The sequence below is a fragment of the Anoplopoma fimbria genome, chromosome 7, assembly GCF_027596085.1.
Source record: "Anoplopoma fimbria isolate UVic2021 breed Golden Eagle Sablefish chromosome 7, Afim_UVic_2022, whole genome shotgun sequence".
NCBI lineage: Eukaryota > Metazoa > Chordata > Actinopteri > Perciformes > Anoplopomatidae > Anoplopoma > Anoplopoma fimbria.
Window position 1 is genome coordinate 2,342,207 of NC_072455.1, and position 17,423 is coordinate 2,359,629.

General features: G+C 39.4%; 1 protein-coding gene across 1 annotated transcript in view; it reads right to left on the minus strand.

Annotated features, from left to right (window-relative positions):
• Positions 1-8,740: 8,740 nt before the first annotated feature.
• The window catches only part of trpc5a (transient receptor potential cation channel, subfamily C, member 5a), a 59,073-nt gene continuing 50,390 nt past the window's right edge, over positions 8,741-17,423 (minus strand). Inside the window, 6 exon segments of the mRNA XM_054601957.1 lie at positions 8,741-8,938; positions 8,941-9,055; positions 9,103-9,518; positions 9,563-9,718; positions 12,363-12,452; positions 14,523-14,564. Coding sequence (XP_054457932.1) covers positions 8,741-8,938; positions 8,941-9,055; positions 9,103-9,518; positions 9,563-9,718; positions 12,363-12,452; positions 14,523-14,564 — 1,017 coding nt within the window.

A 17,423-nucleotide genomic window follows, 5' to 3' on the forward strand; every position in this document is an offset into this window, starting at 1 on the left:
TGTGTGTGTGTGTGTGTGTGTGTGTGTGTGTGTGTGTGTGTGTGTGTGTGTGTGTGTGTGTGTGATTGATTGAGAGGAATAAAGCGATGTGTTTCACAGTAAGATAAGAGTGTTTCTCAGTAGTTCAATAATAGTCTTTCTGAGAGGTGCTTCAGTTTACTGCCAAAAGAACAGCCAGCTTCTCATTCCACAGCGCACACACACACACACACACACACACACACACACACACACACACACACACACACACACACACACACACACACACACACACACACACACACACACACACACACACACACACACACACACACACACACACACGTCCACACAGATCGCTGTGTGTCTCATAGCAGAACTTGACACTGAGTTGGTGGAGGGGAGGTAGATGTAGAGAGAGAGAGAGAGAAAGAGATGAAAGCTGGTTTTTATTCAGCAGTGCAGCCCACACAACGGGCAAGCGAGGGCTTTGTTAAATAAAAAAAAACACTCACATCTCTCTCTCCGCTGCTCTCCTTTTCAGCCATTTCCTTGAATACAATAATAATACATTCAGATTATATAGCAGGTTGTTGAAAAGCTCTCTCGCTCTGAACACATACGGTGCATAAAGAGGTTTACGCGCATGTAAACAAAACACAAAAACTGAAACAGTGACACCAACCTGATCACTAAAAGCATCCCAGACAACAGAGAGAGAATAGAGGTTAATGTTATCAAAGGCTTTGTATTCAAACAAAACAAAAAATGTTGTCATCCAAAACTTGCATTGAAAATGTGAATGCTCCTCTTCTCTGGTTTACATGCCTCAAAAAACAAGTTATGCAACATGATTTAACAAACATTTTCTGAGCTTTACATCAAATAAAAGTCTTAGTTTTGGGAAAGATTGAAGGGAAATAGACGCTGAAGCTCCTTAGTTACTGTTGCTACGCCTCACAAGCTTATTCCATTATTTCCGTTTCCCAAATTCCCCAAAAATCGGCATAATAAAGAGTGAAATAATGTCAAATAACTACTGTTGTGCGTACATAAGGAGTCGGTGCATCAAAGTAAACAGTTGGTGGCGCTAATGCTACAGTCTATAGTGCTAATCGACGACTGCAGAGTATTTAAGAAAGCGAACAAACCTCAAAGGATGGAAAAGGATGTTTAATACATGATGGAAATATGACATTTATGTTTGTTTCATGTTTGAGGAAGGTTACAGTTTCTTCAGTTGAGGCACTTAATTCACTAAATCTCAACTGTTGCACTTCATCGCCTTTTGTTTTACTCGAAGCACCAACTTTTCCAAATGATTAGTTGGATTGAAAGGTGGCGGATTTACGTCAAAATTTGTACTAAGATTTGAAGCAAGGGTTATCTATCTCACGCAGAAGTAAACAAAAGCAGGCTTCTTTTTTTAGAAATGATAATTGTCTTTTTTTGGGCTGAAAAGACAACTCTTGCTATATCGTATCAGTTGTAGCTAGCTAGTTAATTAACAAACTCTGTCTCCTGTTTGACTCATTCTGAAATAAGATCTTGTAAAAGTGGTATAAATCTGCAAATGATGGCCACTTACATTATTTTGTCAAAACATTGTTGTCTTAAATATTTGTTTGCTGTATCTTTAAAATGTCCATTAATTTACCCTTTGCTACTACATCAAGCTGTCAAAGCTACGTTACCATGGAGCCCACACTGTCACTAACTGTACTTCCTAAGGAAATATCAAATTTATGGTAAAACAAATTCAGAGAAAAGCAGACAGAATGGTCTATAATATGTGTTTGAAGAATACATTCAGGATGTAAAACTGATATATCAGTGAAACATGTTAAAAAGATAAAGATAGAAGCTAAAGCTACAGATCACATTGTAAATATAAACCACCACATCATCTGGAGATCGAGTGAGAAGACAATGAAATTAAAGAACACTGTTACTCTTTATTCACTGTTACAATCATTAAAATGCAAAAGCAGCATGAGTTTTCATTCAGTAAACCTTTAGTAGCTAATGCTAGTTAATGATATGCTAATGTACTTTGCTAATGCTAGCTCCACAGCTTTTAGAAATGTTTATCTTCGTCCAACTTCTTCAGGTAATGAGTATTAATATTACACAACATTTAATAATTAAGAGCTTGAAATCCACAAAACCAGCGTGGAGATGGAGAAAACCTTTAACCTTTGCATGTTTGCTATGATTGGCCAGTCTGCGTTTAAGGGGCGGGACTTAGTGAAGGCTCATTCGGAACTAGCCGAACATCAATATCATTTTGCCCACGTAATGTAACATTAATACATTCACAAAATGATATAAATAAATAAAACTGTGCACTCCCTCTGCTTACATAGGTAACGAATCCACCGCATTTGACCTGATTTTCACGGATCGAGACGTTTAGAAACCACATCCTCACAGTTTCATGGTGAGCTGTATTTGTTTTTCTTACCACCTTGCTGTCAGAGGAGACGGTCTCACAGCCCTCGTCTCAAAAAGGGTCTAAAAATAAACCCCGAGCTGCAGAGCCGGAGCAGACGGAGACAGTGACAATGGGAATATTACATTTAAAGCGTCTCTTTAGGGACATGTAGCAGGTGTTTCCTGTGTTGGGACGTGTTCTTTAAAATGGTAAATGGTAAACAAAATGGTTCTTTTCCATCTAAGATTAGCTTGATGTCTCTTCTCTAATGTGAAAATATGACTTTATATTAATATATATTCATCAGTTTAAAGAACAGGATGGATGTGAACACCTGAACTCAACACAACAAATGAGTTTAAACATAAACAGCTGGAGAAGTAAAGAGATATATTTGTATTTGTCTATCAATAAACTGATGATTTTTAATGAGGATTGAATTTCAATAATTAAAAGCTACAAAAAACGGGAGTTCCTGTTTGGAAAAATCGTACATTTTTAAGGTTTTTGAAGTGTTTACAAGTTGCTACCTATATTTTTTTAAAGGTTTATATACTGTACCTGTTTTGTCAAAGATTTGATAATGTGAAACCTTGATGCAATAACTAAAGAAGAACCTGCAGAATAAAGTCACAGATCAGAAGGAAACAGGAAGACGACCAGAGTCAAATAAAACAGTCGGACCACAGCCTGGTTTTCTAAGGATGCCTTTATTAAAGAGTCAACAACGTGCGCTATAGCCGTCCGCTTCTAGAAAAATAACACAGTCATACATTCATCCATGAGGAAAGATTAAAAAAGAAAATAACAAAGAAAAGGACAAGTTTTTAAATCTTTAAAGCTCAGAAGGTGAGAGGGGAACCTGAATGATGCCGTATATATGTGTACTGTGTGTGTGTGTGTGTGTGTGTGTGTGTGTGTGTGTGTGTGTGTGTGTGTGTGTGTGTGTGTGTGTGTGTGTGTGTGATGAGTAGCCACGACAAACTGTTTTCTTAAAGGAACAGTAAGTCAGATTTTCTTGCTGACAGTTATTGGTGATTGAGAGTGAACACAACAAGATGAAGAAACGTCCCGGTCCGAAAAGTGAAGCTAAAGCGGAAGTATCTTAAAGCTGCATTCTCTCTCCTGTCCACCAGGGGGCGACTCCTCTGGTTGTATAGAAGTCTATGAGAAAATGACTCTACTTCTCTCTTGATTTATTCCCTCAGTAAACATTGTAAACATGAGTTTATGGTCTCAATCTCTAGTTTCAAGTCTTCTTCAATACAGCATGATGTTCATTTAGTAAATGATGCTCCATTTAGAGTCAAACAGACCATAAAGCAGGGGATGCTTTAGGGGCGGGATTACTGTGATTGACAAGTCTCTTCCAGGTCTTACAACTTTAACACTTTCACATAGTGTGATTTAATGAAAATGAATTGTAACGTGTTTGAAAATGTTTATTATTCAGCGTTCGGTTGTACTTCTGGTTGCAAAAAAACAAGATGGCGACGGCCAAAATGAAACTGACATAGTCGGTTTACAAACCATTCAAATAAAAGGGTTATAAATGTCTATGTAAAGATTATAGATGTTTTATCAAACAATTTCTTAAAGTTTAACAAAGTATTTGTCAATCTTGAACATAAACTTAATATTTTTGGCTAAAATTACGTTATATAATGTGTCTAATATTACCATTTTCATTGTTTTGTGAACAGTAAAATCATTTTCAACTTAAGTTTAAAGTAATTATTTGTACTAAAAATGAATCAACACATTTGTTATTTTAAAATTTGCATATATATTTGCTTATATAAATATATATATATAAATGAAACCTTCTCGTTGTTTCTGTTTCTGTCTCACAAATGAAAATTGAATATTCTTTCTGTATCATAGTTGCATTTCAATGTGCAGAACATGCGTGTGTGAGAGAGTGGGGGGGGGGGGGGGGTGTTGCATCACATGACGCAGAATCCATCAGAACAGACCACCTGCAGACACACACATACACACACATTCTAAGATCTATAGCAGAGGACACGACTGTTGTCATTGGACTATTAGCGTTCTGTGTGTGTGTGTGTGTGTGTGTGTGTGTGTGTGTGTGTGTGTGTGTGTGTGTGTGTGTGTGAATAATGCATGAGATGAACTTTTCCCATCCTCGTGCTATCAAAGTGTTTACTGTGTGTGTGTGTGTTATTGATTCTTTATTGCATAGTTCCTCTTTCTACCTTGCACACACACACACACACACACACACACACACACACACACACACACACACACACACACACACACACACACACACACACATTGTGCAGCAGGTAAGAATTGCCCACAGGGGGATCAGTCTGGCGTTATTGGTGTTGATCAGAGTGATTGATTATCAGTCCCTAGTTGTTGCCAAATTGCATGTGGCCCTCCAGGTGCCATGATACCCTGTGTGTGTGTGTGTGTGTGTGTGTGTGTGTGTGTGTGTGTGTGTGTGTGTGTGTGTGTGTGTGTGTGTGTGTGTGTGTGTGTGTAATAGGCGTTGACCCTTAACCCTTGGTGACAGATATCCTTTTCCATCGATCAATACTCCTCCGTCTAACATTCCCCCCCCCAGAGTTCATTGCCTCCCTTTCAAAATAAAGCATGCTACACTTTCAAATCTCGGTCGTCACGGTGATTGACGAGGTGTGATTGACGAGGTGTGATTGATTATCCACCACCACCACCACTGTTCTCTGGCTCGGTGCATGCGTTGCGCAGCGAGGCCCTGATTATGGGGTGGTGACATGCAGGCTGGTTGCCGTGGTAACTAAGAGAATCCAGGCCTGTTTTGTTTTTTTCTGTGTTTTTTTCTCTGGTTTCTCTGCAGTCTGTGTGGTGTTGAGCTGAAGTGGATATCAGATTTGCAGCAGTGTTTCCTGTTTGACAAGCGTTAAAGTGAACTTTCATTTCATTTTGTGAACACTACACTACTCCAAAATGTAAATACGAGTGATATTATGAGGTTTTAACATCATTTATGCTCAACTTTCCGTTAAGAAAAGCTCAGAAAATCATATCTTTTTGGTCAGAAGTTGGTTAAGTGTTCACCTCTGCTTCCTTTCTTTAGTCACCTTCTCCGTCAGACTCAATCATTCTCCAGAAACAGCAGCGTGGCTCCGACCTTTTCTGTCCTAAATATTAATATTTAATCGTGTTAAATGTTAAATCGAAAAGTTTTCATTTAATTCACTCGCTTACAATTTGTCGATCATGCTGATTACGTGAGATCACATGTTTGTGGAGTTTTGTTGTGTTTTTGTCTTTACAGATAAATGTGTTTTGTTCATCAGCGAGTCGTTAATGTTACCAGGTGATGCATAAGAGATACATTTCCCTTTACATACAGTCAATTTATGTGTTGGTCCCTGGAAAAAAATAGTGTCTCTTTTCTGGGGATGCACAATTAATTGAAATGTTATCAATATATATTTGTTAAAGGAGAAATGTGTCAAAAATCCTTCGGATCATATTTTACAAACTAGAGAAATCCTAATTGTTTGGTCCAAAAATCACACCATAATCATGTTTATATGTTTTTAAACAAGTCATATTAGAATTGCAACATCAGTCAAAAATAATCGCAATTTAGATTATTCATCTCAAACATCGTTCTATCAACTTCTATTCCCTTCAACCACATGGGCAACAATGAAAGTTTAACAATTAGAAACTGTGAGAGTTTATCAGTGAAACCTTCTGGTTTTAACTTTGTGTGTTAATGAAGGATCTCTTCATTAGTAGTAAGAAGACAGAAATAATGATATAAGCAGCTTGAAAACTCAACTCGAGGACCCGACATTGTCCTTTGAAAAGTTTATAATATTTCAGATTGAATTTGAACTAAACCCATTTATCTGTTGTATCTTCGTCTCCTGTCGTCTTTCCTTTACTTCAACCAAAACGCTCACCTTGTGTTGGTGACGATAACACACATTTAGGTAAAGAGTTTGGTTAGTTTAGGAACAAAAACTATCTGGTTAAAGTGGTAATTGGGTCGCCATGGTTACGCCGTGACATTTTAGGGTGATGTTGATTGATTCAAAAAGGGTTGAGGCTCTCTCTGTCGCCGCCGCCAAGACAGCTGGTGGTGAGGTCACAGCGTCTGCCCGAGGCGCAATGTGTGTGTGCGTGTGTGTGTGTGTGTGTGTGTGTGTGTGTGTGTGTGTGTGTGTGTGTTTAAGGTGAAGAGACAGAAAATGGATAAAACAATAGAGAGATGGAGGAGGACTCGCTCATAAAAGGGCAAAACATTTAGCCAGCAGCTACTCATCACACCAGCTGATTGTTCGTGTGTGTGTGTGTGTGTGTGTGTGTGTGTGTGTGTGTGTGTGTGTGTGTGTGTGTGTGTGTGTGTGTTTGCGTGTGTGTGTGTTGCAGGTAACTGTGTTTTATTCATTTTTATTAAATTTACTTTTGATCAAACATGCATAATTTCTCTACTTCGCCTCTGACAGTCGTATATTAACCAGAGTAAAAATTCAACAGCCTCTGCTCATGCCGACTTTAAAAAACAAACAAAAAAAAAAAGGATTCTTGATGAAATTCTGGTGAAATTTCCCTTTAAAATAGATTTTTCCCAGATAGAAAGGCAAACTCGTCTCTACTCTCTCCGTCTGTTCCCCCGTTCAGTCCACCCCCCCCCTCCTCCCGTCTTTCTCCCCCATTCATACATCCGCCCCCCCCTTTCCTCCTCACAATAAACATCTCCTCATATTACTATTCACCAGGTTAAAGTGTACTTATTAAGGAAGAGCTGAACGAGAAGCCAGGATATCAGAGGCAACTCAAATAGAAGCAAAGACAGTCTTAAGAAACCAGAATAGTCCTTATTATTATTATTATTATTATTATTATTATTATCGTTATTATTATTACTAGTATAACTGTTATAAGGATAAAGTAAAGTTCCTTGGCCCTTGTTGTTGCAGAGAGAGAGAGAGAGAGGGTTCTAAGTCGTTCCCTTTTTCGTCCCAGTGATTCGGTTAAATCCGTCAGAATCCAGAGTTAAAGGGGAGGTTTATTCCATTTGTGTCCCGGTCAATTTTTTGGCAATCAAAGCGAGTCATTTGGCTTTTTTTCAGGGTAGTTCCATTCAAATTCCAGCTGTTTCAAAAGGATTTTAATTCCATTTATATTTCCGTTGCAGATCAGAAGTGTGGTTAAAGGGAAAAACAAAGAAGTCGTGTGTTGAAACCACACAGGAGGTTTTAAATATATATATCCCCTTCTGAAAAGTCTCTTTGGATACTTGTAATTCCGTAATAATCGTGAGTGTTTGACTCTTTCTAGAAGAAAGAAGAAAAAAACGTGGACTGTCCCTTTAAATATCCTCCGTCGTTCTCTTGTGGCGTGGAAAAAAGGCAGACGTTGATAAAGACAGTTTGGCGTGTTTTTGCGATTAAAAAGCAGATATATATATGACACTGCTTCCATGAAAAGTTCGTTCTAAATCTAGTTTTTACAGTAAATAAAATGTGAAGAATCTCACATCGTTGAAAAAAGATAAAGTCTCACACTGCAAGTTGTCTCGCTAGCTAGTTAGCTCATTAGCGGGTTAGGGGTTGTTCTCATGTTGCGTTCAAAGACGTGGTAAAACGGCAGACGTGCCGCTTGCATCAATGAATCGAAGGTGCTTTGGGGAGATTGACCTACTGCTGTAAAACCCCTTAAAGTAGCATTACTGCATGTGTCGTCATTGGACGGCAAAGGTAAAGCTAAACTAAAATGACCAACTTTTCCTCCTGTTATATACCGTAGACTGATATTTCATGTAAGTATGAAAAGACGTCTACCAGCTGTGATTGATTGATTCTCGTCAACAATGGTTTTGAGAGTGCAGTAAAAAAAAAAACGACATGTGAACAGACCCTTTACTTTGGTAGCTCCCTCGCTATCTAGCTAGTTAGCCCACTCAGTAGCATGTTAGCCGAGTATCTAGCTCGCTATAACGCTTGCTAGCTAGCAAACTCGTATCAGGATTTCTTTTTGAATTGACAAGAGTTAAAAAAATGACGTGTCTGTCTCATTTTCCAACCACGTGATGTCGAACTGTCTTTATCAACATCTGCCGTTTCAGGATCCCTTCTGGAACCGTCACGGAACCCGTTCCGCTCTTTGAAATGTTGCCATCGAGAATTCCGCCGCGGGGTTCCGGAACCCGCCCTGATGAGTTCTAGAACCCCACCTCTCTCTCTCTCTCCGTCTCTCTTGCTCTGAACGTGTTCAGCCATTGTTGCAAACAAACAAAGAAAAAACAGTCTGGCCGCCCGTCTCTCTCCTATAGCTGCGTGGTCACGGAGTCCTCTATGACCTCACAGCTGTCCTCGACGCAGGGTCCCACCCACCCGCCGAGCACCAGCCCCCTCCTCCGTCCACGCCGCCCTCGCCCGCTCCTCCGCCGCCCCCGCCCTGGAAAACGTCCTCGCTGGAGTCCAGGAGGCGCGAGCTGGACTCGGACATGTTGGAAGCACAGTGCAGGGATTGGCAGGGGCACGGAGGGGGAGGGGCAGCGTCAGGAGCGAGTCCCGCCCGTTCGTCCTCCGCGGCGAGAACGAGGGGTTGCTGATGTCGACCGAGCGGCCCACCTCGTTCAGGCGGGTCTCGCTCCGGGTCACGTCACTGAGTCCGAAGTCGGAGTGGCTGTGGCTCCCCCGGGGCGGAGCAACCCGTCGGAGATGGTGTAGGAGGGCGGGGACTGGAGGGGCAGCGGCATGGGCGGGGCTCGGCGTTTGGAGCGCGAGAACAGGTAGGAGAGGCGCTTGAAGGAGTCTGCCTTTGTTCCCGGAGCCGAGAGGCGCTGCAGGCGGGTCCTCGTGCGGGCGAACGACGAGGAGAACGTCAAGGAGAAGGACGAGGAGGAGGACGGCGACGGGAGGACGTCTGTGGAGGACGGAGGGACGGCGGCCGTCTTCAGCCCATTGCTCTTTGGTTTCCCCTCCTCGTCCTCCTCCTCTTCCCCCCATCCGATGCCCTCCTCCAGTTCCTCCTCGTCCCCCTCGTCGCCTCCTTCCAGCCGGGTTATCCCAGAAATGGAGCGCACCAAAGCGGACACCCCGAGCGTCGCCGACGGCCTCTCGTCGTCCTCCAGCGGGGTCATGAACGAAACGCCCTTTGACTTCTGGCTACCGGCGCCGTCGCCCGATCGCTGTCGTCCTCGGAGGCCATGGCCCCGTCGTCTCTCGCCGTCTCACTGGAGGAGGAGTAGTGTCGGCGGGGAGGACGCCGGTTGCCGAGGAGATCCAGGACCTCGTAGCGGAAACTTGAAATGTCCTGCTTCAACTCCTGGAAAGAGACAAAGAGAGAAAACCGAGTGAATTTAATGTAATAACTTCTCATCTTAAAAATGAATTCATGTGAATTGAAATATCCCTTTGTTACTTTAAATTAAAGACTGAATATAAGAAGTGGACGTAGTCATGGTGACGTTCTCCATTGGTTTGTGGACAGCCGTTCTGAAGCATTGAAATCGTCATTTTGTCCGTCGCCATTTTGATTATTTGCAACCAGTGAACCAAAGAGACCACATTTGTCAATCATTGTGTAGCCCCGCCCCTAAAGCATCCCCTGCTTTATGGTCTGTTTGACTCTAAATGGAGCATCATTTACTAAATGAACATCATGCTGTATTGAAGAAGACTTGAAACTAGAGATTGAGACCATAAACTCATGTTTACAATGTTTACTGAGGGAATAAATCAAGAGAGAAGTAGAGTCATTTTCTCATAGACTTCTATACAACCAGAGGAGTCGCCCCCTGGTGGACAGGAGAGAGATTGCAGCTTAAAAAAACTTCAACATTTAGCTTCACTTGTCAGAACCGGAGACTTCCTGCTTTAAAACAACAAGGATAAAAGAAGAAGAGAGACGAAAGTGTCGAGAAAGAAAAGGAAGAAATATCAATATTGGAGCAAAATAACATTTTTCATCAGGAAGCTGCAAAGCATTAAATGGAATAAATATGTGTGATTCAGAGGAAAACATGAAGAGGAAAAAAACAGAGATGATGCAGAAGAGGGTGAGGAGGGGAAGTGGAAGAGAGGAGATTGGTGACTGAGCGAGAGAGGTGAAGGTGAAACATCAATTTGTGGAGGCAGGAGGTGAAGAGGAGGTAAGGACTCAGGAGGAGGGTGGCGAGGAGAGGGGAGATCAAGGTCAAGAGACGAACAGAAAGAGAGAAAGAGAATAATTGGAGGAAGAAGTGAGTGAGGAGAGAGGAGGGATGAGACTCCAGTCAACTCTATCTCTCTGTAACTAAATAATTTGCTTAATTCACTTCATTAATTTTAAAGTCTTTACCGCCATGATGATGAAATACTCTAATTATGAGGTGCGGACCAGTTTTAGTACAAATCCATCAAAATTACATAGTATGTAAAATCCTGCCATTTTTCCCATAATGGCTTTTTGTTACAAAGAAAATCATTTTCAATAATGTAACAAAACAATGTAACAAAACAATGTAACAAAACAATGTAACAAAACAATGTAACAAAACAATGTAACAAAAAACAATGTAACAAAACAATGTAACAAAACAATGTAACAAAACAATGTAACAAAACAATGTAACAAAACAACGTAACAAAACAACGTAACATAACAACAATAACAACAACGTAACAAAACAATGTAATGTAACAACGTAACATAACGACGTAACATAACATAACGTAACAATGTAATGTAACAACGTAATGTAACAACGTAACATAAAAACATAACATCAAACATCAACAGCAACAAAACTATGTAACAACGGAACGAAACAACGGAACGAAACAACGTAACAAGGTAATGTTACAAGGTAACGTAACAACGTAACAACGTAACAACGTAACAACGTAACGAAACAACGGAACGAAACAACGTAACAAGGTAATGTTACAAGGTAACGTAACAACGTAACAACGTAACGTAACAACGTAACGTAACAACGTAACGTAACAAGGTAACTACGGAACAAAACAACGTAACAACTTAACAAGGTAACATAACAAGGTAACATAACAAGGTAACATAACAAGGTAACGTAACAAGGTATAATAACAATGTGACAAGCTTAAATTAATAACAATCTTCCGTAGTGGAGTTTCTTATGTAACAATGTTACGTTACAAGCATAAGTTATTGTTTAGTTAGGTTTCTTACAGGACATGAACAATCATTTTCACAACTTAAATTCAGCCTGTAGCTTTAACAGAAACATTTATATAAATGCTGACATAAACATCCAACATCTGTCTACTTCTACTTTATCTTATTTCTCCAGCAGCCAGGTGCCACATAACTCAGTAAACTTGAATCCTTTCATTCTTTAAACACCATCACAGCTCCTCCTTGTCCTTTTTTTCTAGTTCACTCGCCATATGGGATCCAAATGCTGCACACGTGGCTTTGTTCCTTGAGAGAATAAATCCCTGTGATTTACTTCAGCATGCACCTGATGTTAAAACACACACACATAAACACACTCGAGGTGTGGAAGTGAGTCAGCTCGATATGCACCTGATGTTGTTTTTTGGGTCGAAAAGCCCAACGGAACGGTCCACTTCAAAAGCCCAGGCTGTGGCTCCAGAGGCATCATGGGAAAAACAGGCTCTGGAGGTAGAATAGCGCCGAATAATTTCTGGCTCAGAAGATTTGAATTTCTCCACAAGGACTATCGACTGTGAAGCGTTGGTGTTGATCAGAGCTGTGGAATCTCTGAGCTGGTAGTTATTAAAACCCAGTTTCATCTTCTGATAAATCTTTGTGGTGATGAAGCAAAGTTCTGCTTCTGGTTTCAGTAAAAACCTGAATAGTTTATTACAACATTAAGAAACCAGACTTATGTGATTTAATGCATTTTTTGTCTCCATCCTTTTTCTTATCCATTTAAATTTAGATCGCCGTAAGCTGTCACCATGACAACGGCTGATTTACCCACCTTAAAGTTCTCCTCCGTCAGTCCCTCGTCAGTCTTGGCGCTGCGTATCATGGCCGCCACGTACCTCTTCACCAGGCTCCGGATCACTTCCTGTTGGAGACAGTCGCCATGGTTACCCACATGGTTATTTCACTGAATTGTACCATATTTTGGATGTTTCTTTCTATTTGCTGTTAGAAAAGTGACATTTGATTTTAAATTTTACAATAGTCTGTTCTCCTGGAAAGAACTGTGTCATTTGGTACTCAATAGGAGAAGAAATGAATACAGTATTGTACACTTAAGATTGATTAGCTCCTTCAGTTTTTGTCTACATGCAATAATATAACAAACAATGTTGACCAATTTCTTTAAAATGGGTGATGTGCTGTTCATGTTTCCCAAACTTTGTTTATAAAAACTTTTAAAAGAAAGCAATATCTGAACATTCATATTTCTTCAGTATTAAAACTTGTTTTTTTTTTATCAGGAATTGATGTACTTTGTTACATATTAATCTGAAACTCTGATAAAAATCAATCAAGTTGTTTTTCTTTTGATGGATTTGTTTCAAAGTGTATACTCAGCATTCTGGATCTGACCTTTATATATATCTGTCGTGTCTTTTAAGCTCAGAGGCAGGTTGTATAACACGCCAGAGAGAACATTTGTTTATTCATATGTTCTTATCCAGGAAACTTTGAAAGAAATTTACAGAAATATATTATCCTTTTAAATACATTTTTGTTTCAACTATTTGTACCTGCGAGGAACCATTTATATTTAGATTTGTCAGTGTTTTTTGATAAAAAGGATAATTATCAACTATGACATTTTAAACCATCTCTCTTTGCTGAAGGCAGAATATTTTTAACCCAACTGATGAATTTAAATGTTCGCATCTCATTAAGTAATCAGCCAATGAGGCGAGTGACCCTCGTTGATTTAAAAACCAAAGACAAATCTCAGCATTTGGTGATCAGTGGGCGGTAATTTAAAACCCTGACACACACACACACACACACACACACACACACACACACACACACACACACACACACACACACACACACACACACACACACACACACACACACACACACACACACACAGTGCATCCTCCCACAGTCAACACCTGTGACTGCCAAACAGGACGGTCTGGCATGCTGTCACTCTCCGCCTCTGCCAACAAAAAAAACACACCACACACTCTGGGAGAGTGAAGGGCAGATTCCTACAACAATCCTTATGAAAAAGAAAACATGGACGCCGATCAAAGCGACAATCAGCGCCGCCAAACACAAAGTACTGGCGTTCCTGCGTCTGCGGTCGCTGCCAGAGCCGAGGTGTCAAAACGCTAAAGAGATCTGTCTCGCAAAGTCTTACAAAAATCCTTAAAAAAAAATGGACATCAGAATAAATTTCTGCTTCTAAGAACAACAAACTGTTTTTCTCTCACTTTAATATTTGATGCTATATAATAATACTTCAATATAATAGAGGACACAGTGTACTGATACACTTTAAAGTACACAAGGTGAGATGTTGAACTACTGGAGGTCATCAAAACAAGGTCGCTGCGTTAAAGGAAGAGTTCTACATTTTAAGAAATGTGCTTATTTACCGAAAGTTAGACGAGAAGATCGATACCAGTCTCGTAACGATAAATATGTAGGATTTCTTGGCATGAAATTAAGAGTTTAATCTTAAAGAATTTGAGTTTTTTCTCGCAAATTTGTGAGTATTTTTTAATTTATTATCCACAGTTTTTTCAAGGAAATATGTATATATAAAATGACATATATATATATATATATTATAACATAATATTATGCATATAATAATATAAAACTATATAAAGAAATATATTCATTTATTCTATCACCTTAGTTTTTGTACTAAACAAACAAATAAGATAGTTAGCTTTAGAAGTGCTAGAGGCTAGCTGTTTCCCACTGTTTCCAGTCTTTGTGCTAAGCTAAGCTAAGCTAACAGTGTCGTACTGCTTTAAATTGGCCCCAACCTGGAAAAGCCAAAGTAAACTAGAAACACACACACACACACACACACACACACACACACACACACACACACACACACACACACACACACACACACACACACACACACACACACACACACACACACACACACACAGGAAGCAGTGGTGGTTGCACAGACCTGGTAATGCTGATTCTGAATCAGACTGTCAGCGTGGCGTTCCTGCAAACAAAATAAGAGAGATCAAGTTAAACAAGTTTGTGCATTCTGGCATCACGTACACTTTGAAAATCCACAGTTTTCCTAAAACAACGACCCTTATTTTGAAAAATAATGGTTGGCACCAAAGAAAAAAGGAAAGAGAACGGGTAAAAAAGCTCATTTTCCAGCCTCTGCGTTGGAGAGCTGCTGAGTGATGAACTTCTGCTCCTCATTTACATCGGTGGGCCTTTAGCCGGAGCTTTCATGAGCAGACTCACAATCATCTCAGTGACAGATGTGAGCTCCTCCTCACCTCGTCCAGTGTTTGGAGCCAAATCGAATCAAGTGCACCGAGAGCGTTCAGGGTTATTTATAGAGGAGCTGAAGCACCGAACCAGATCGCTATGAGTCGAAGTGGTTTCACTCTGAAAGTGAGAGCTTTAATGTGCTTTAAATCAGGAAAATCTGAAAGTATTATATCAGCAAAAAGTCATTTAAAAGAGATGTGTTTTAAGATATTTCATGCAGATTATAAACTGGAATAAAAGCACAAAAAAAATCTAATTATTGCATTTAAAATGTTATTTAAAGTCTTCATCTCCTCCTCCTTTTGTTATAGAAGATTGTGAATATGTTTGGATTCACAAGTGATCGTTCTGCAGGATCTTTTATATCATGTAATGTTTCGTATGTTTGCATCCCTTTTATTAAAGCAGTGGTTTATACTCAAGTTAAAACTGGATGTTATTTAGTTTCAGTGCATTCAGACGCCTTTAATTCAATTATAGTTTTGTTATATTGTGGCCTCGATCACACCAAGACGAGTCGCTACAAAAAAGTCTTGGAAAAGGTGTGACAATCAAATATGAAAAATGGGAAAAAATGGATTTCAAGCAGATTAATTACATATATTTTACAGGTTTAGCTGATTTCAACGATGTGGATGCGAAGTGAGATTTCAGAATGAGACTTCTCGGGATCAAGTGAAAGGTAAAGGTTAGCATTATATACATAGAATTATTAGATTGTATATCTAAAACCACTCTTTCTTTTAATTCCTAACACATTTCCCTGATTGTAGTTTTATTGTATCCATATTTATGGAATAAATAATCATGATAACAGGTTATCCATCGCCAAAATAATTCACTGTAAAGATTTTATCCTAATTTTTGGAGAACATTTGAAAAAATTTCAATTATTTTGTCTCTTTTTTGGCAATTTCACTCAAAATCAGATTGTTGCAAGCTGAAGTATGTATAATTTATGTATTTTATGTTTATTTTAATATGACAGTACTATTTAATTTGATTTTATTTATTTATATCATGGATACATTTCACACCTCTTCTTGTAACAGAGTATTTTACTGTTAGCTCTGTCAGCACTGTTTCTTTAGTTTGCACTGTTAGCTCTTAGTCACCATGTTGAGAGCCACTTAGAGTCAATCGAAATGCTCCAAATCTCAATAATATATATATATATATATATATATATATATATATATATATATATATACAGTATATCAGCACCTTTAGGTAAATGATCTGATGTAAACCTGAATCCATCCTCTTCATCCTCGCTCGTTATCTACTTCCATGCTCATGCACACAAACACACACACACACACACACACACACACACACACACACACACACACACACACACACACACACACACACACACACACACACACACACACACTGGCTCTCTCCCCTTGATCAGATCTCTGCAGCGCTGTGTGGCTCTGTGAACCTATGTGGGCTGGTCGGCTTATATAACTCATCTGACTTCAGCTGAGGTGAACATGCCAGCTGCAACGTGTGTGTGTGTGTGTGTGTGTGTGTGTGTGTGTGTGTGTGTGTGTGTGTGTGTGTGTGTGTGTGTGTGTGTGTGTGATCTCTCCAGATGACTGGACCGTTAAATGTGTTTATCAGGACGTGTTTATCTGCCGATGTTCCTTCTGTGCTCACAGACGCAGAGCTGATGTCGGTCCATGTGATGTCTGATTGTGTTTCTCATCCACGTCACTCCTGCAGCTCGTTTACTTAATTTATACATCATATATAGATATGGAAAGTGGTGCAAGAAGTACTCAAATCATCCAAGTACAAGTAGTAATACCACAGTATGAAAATACTCTGTTACAATTCCTGCATTCAAACTTTCTCTTAATTAAAAGTACACGAGTAAAATCAAGTAAATGTACTTAAAGTATCAAAAGTGGTATACTGTTGTCTATTTTCTTCTAGCTGAAACAATAACATTATTTAAAAAAAATGATATTGTGTCAGATTATTCCAGCTGTTCTAAAGCAGCATATGTTGCTTAATTTATAAAAAAGTAATGCACTGTAATCTGTATATTTATACCACAAAATGTATTAGAAATCACCAAAAAGGAAGTATAACGAGTAAGAAAACAGCTTTCATTTAGCAGAAAGTTCTTCATGTCGTGTGTGTAACCAGAATTCACAAGGTCGGTTTAAATATCACGTAACTTCCGTATTTATGTAACGCCATTTCCATACTTTCTTTTAACCCAAACGTCGATCTTTTCCTCGACCTAACCAAGTTGTTTCCTGTGACGGAAGTTTATTTTGAAAGGACTGTTTGCATCTAAGGAGCGTAAAATTGACACGTGTTGCTGGACTTTTGTACGAAAACAAACAAATAGTAAGAATTAACTTTACTTAAGATATCACACTAACTGTTGTATAAAGATACGTTGAATTATTGATCTCTTTGGAAAGTAGATGTGTGATAAAAAGAAACGCCTTCAGGGTGATTCAACACTATTGAAGTACATATTTTGCTAATACTTCTGTCCTTCATAAAAGTAGATGCAATTTTGTACTTATTCCCAAAACAGACATTTTTT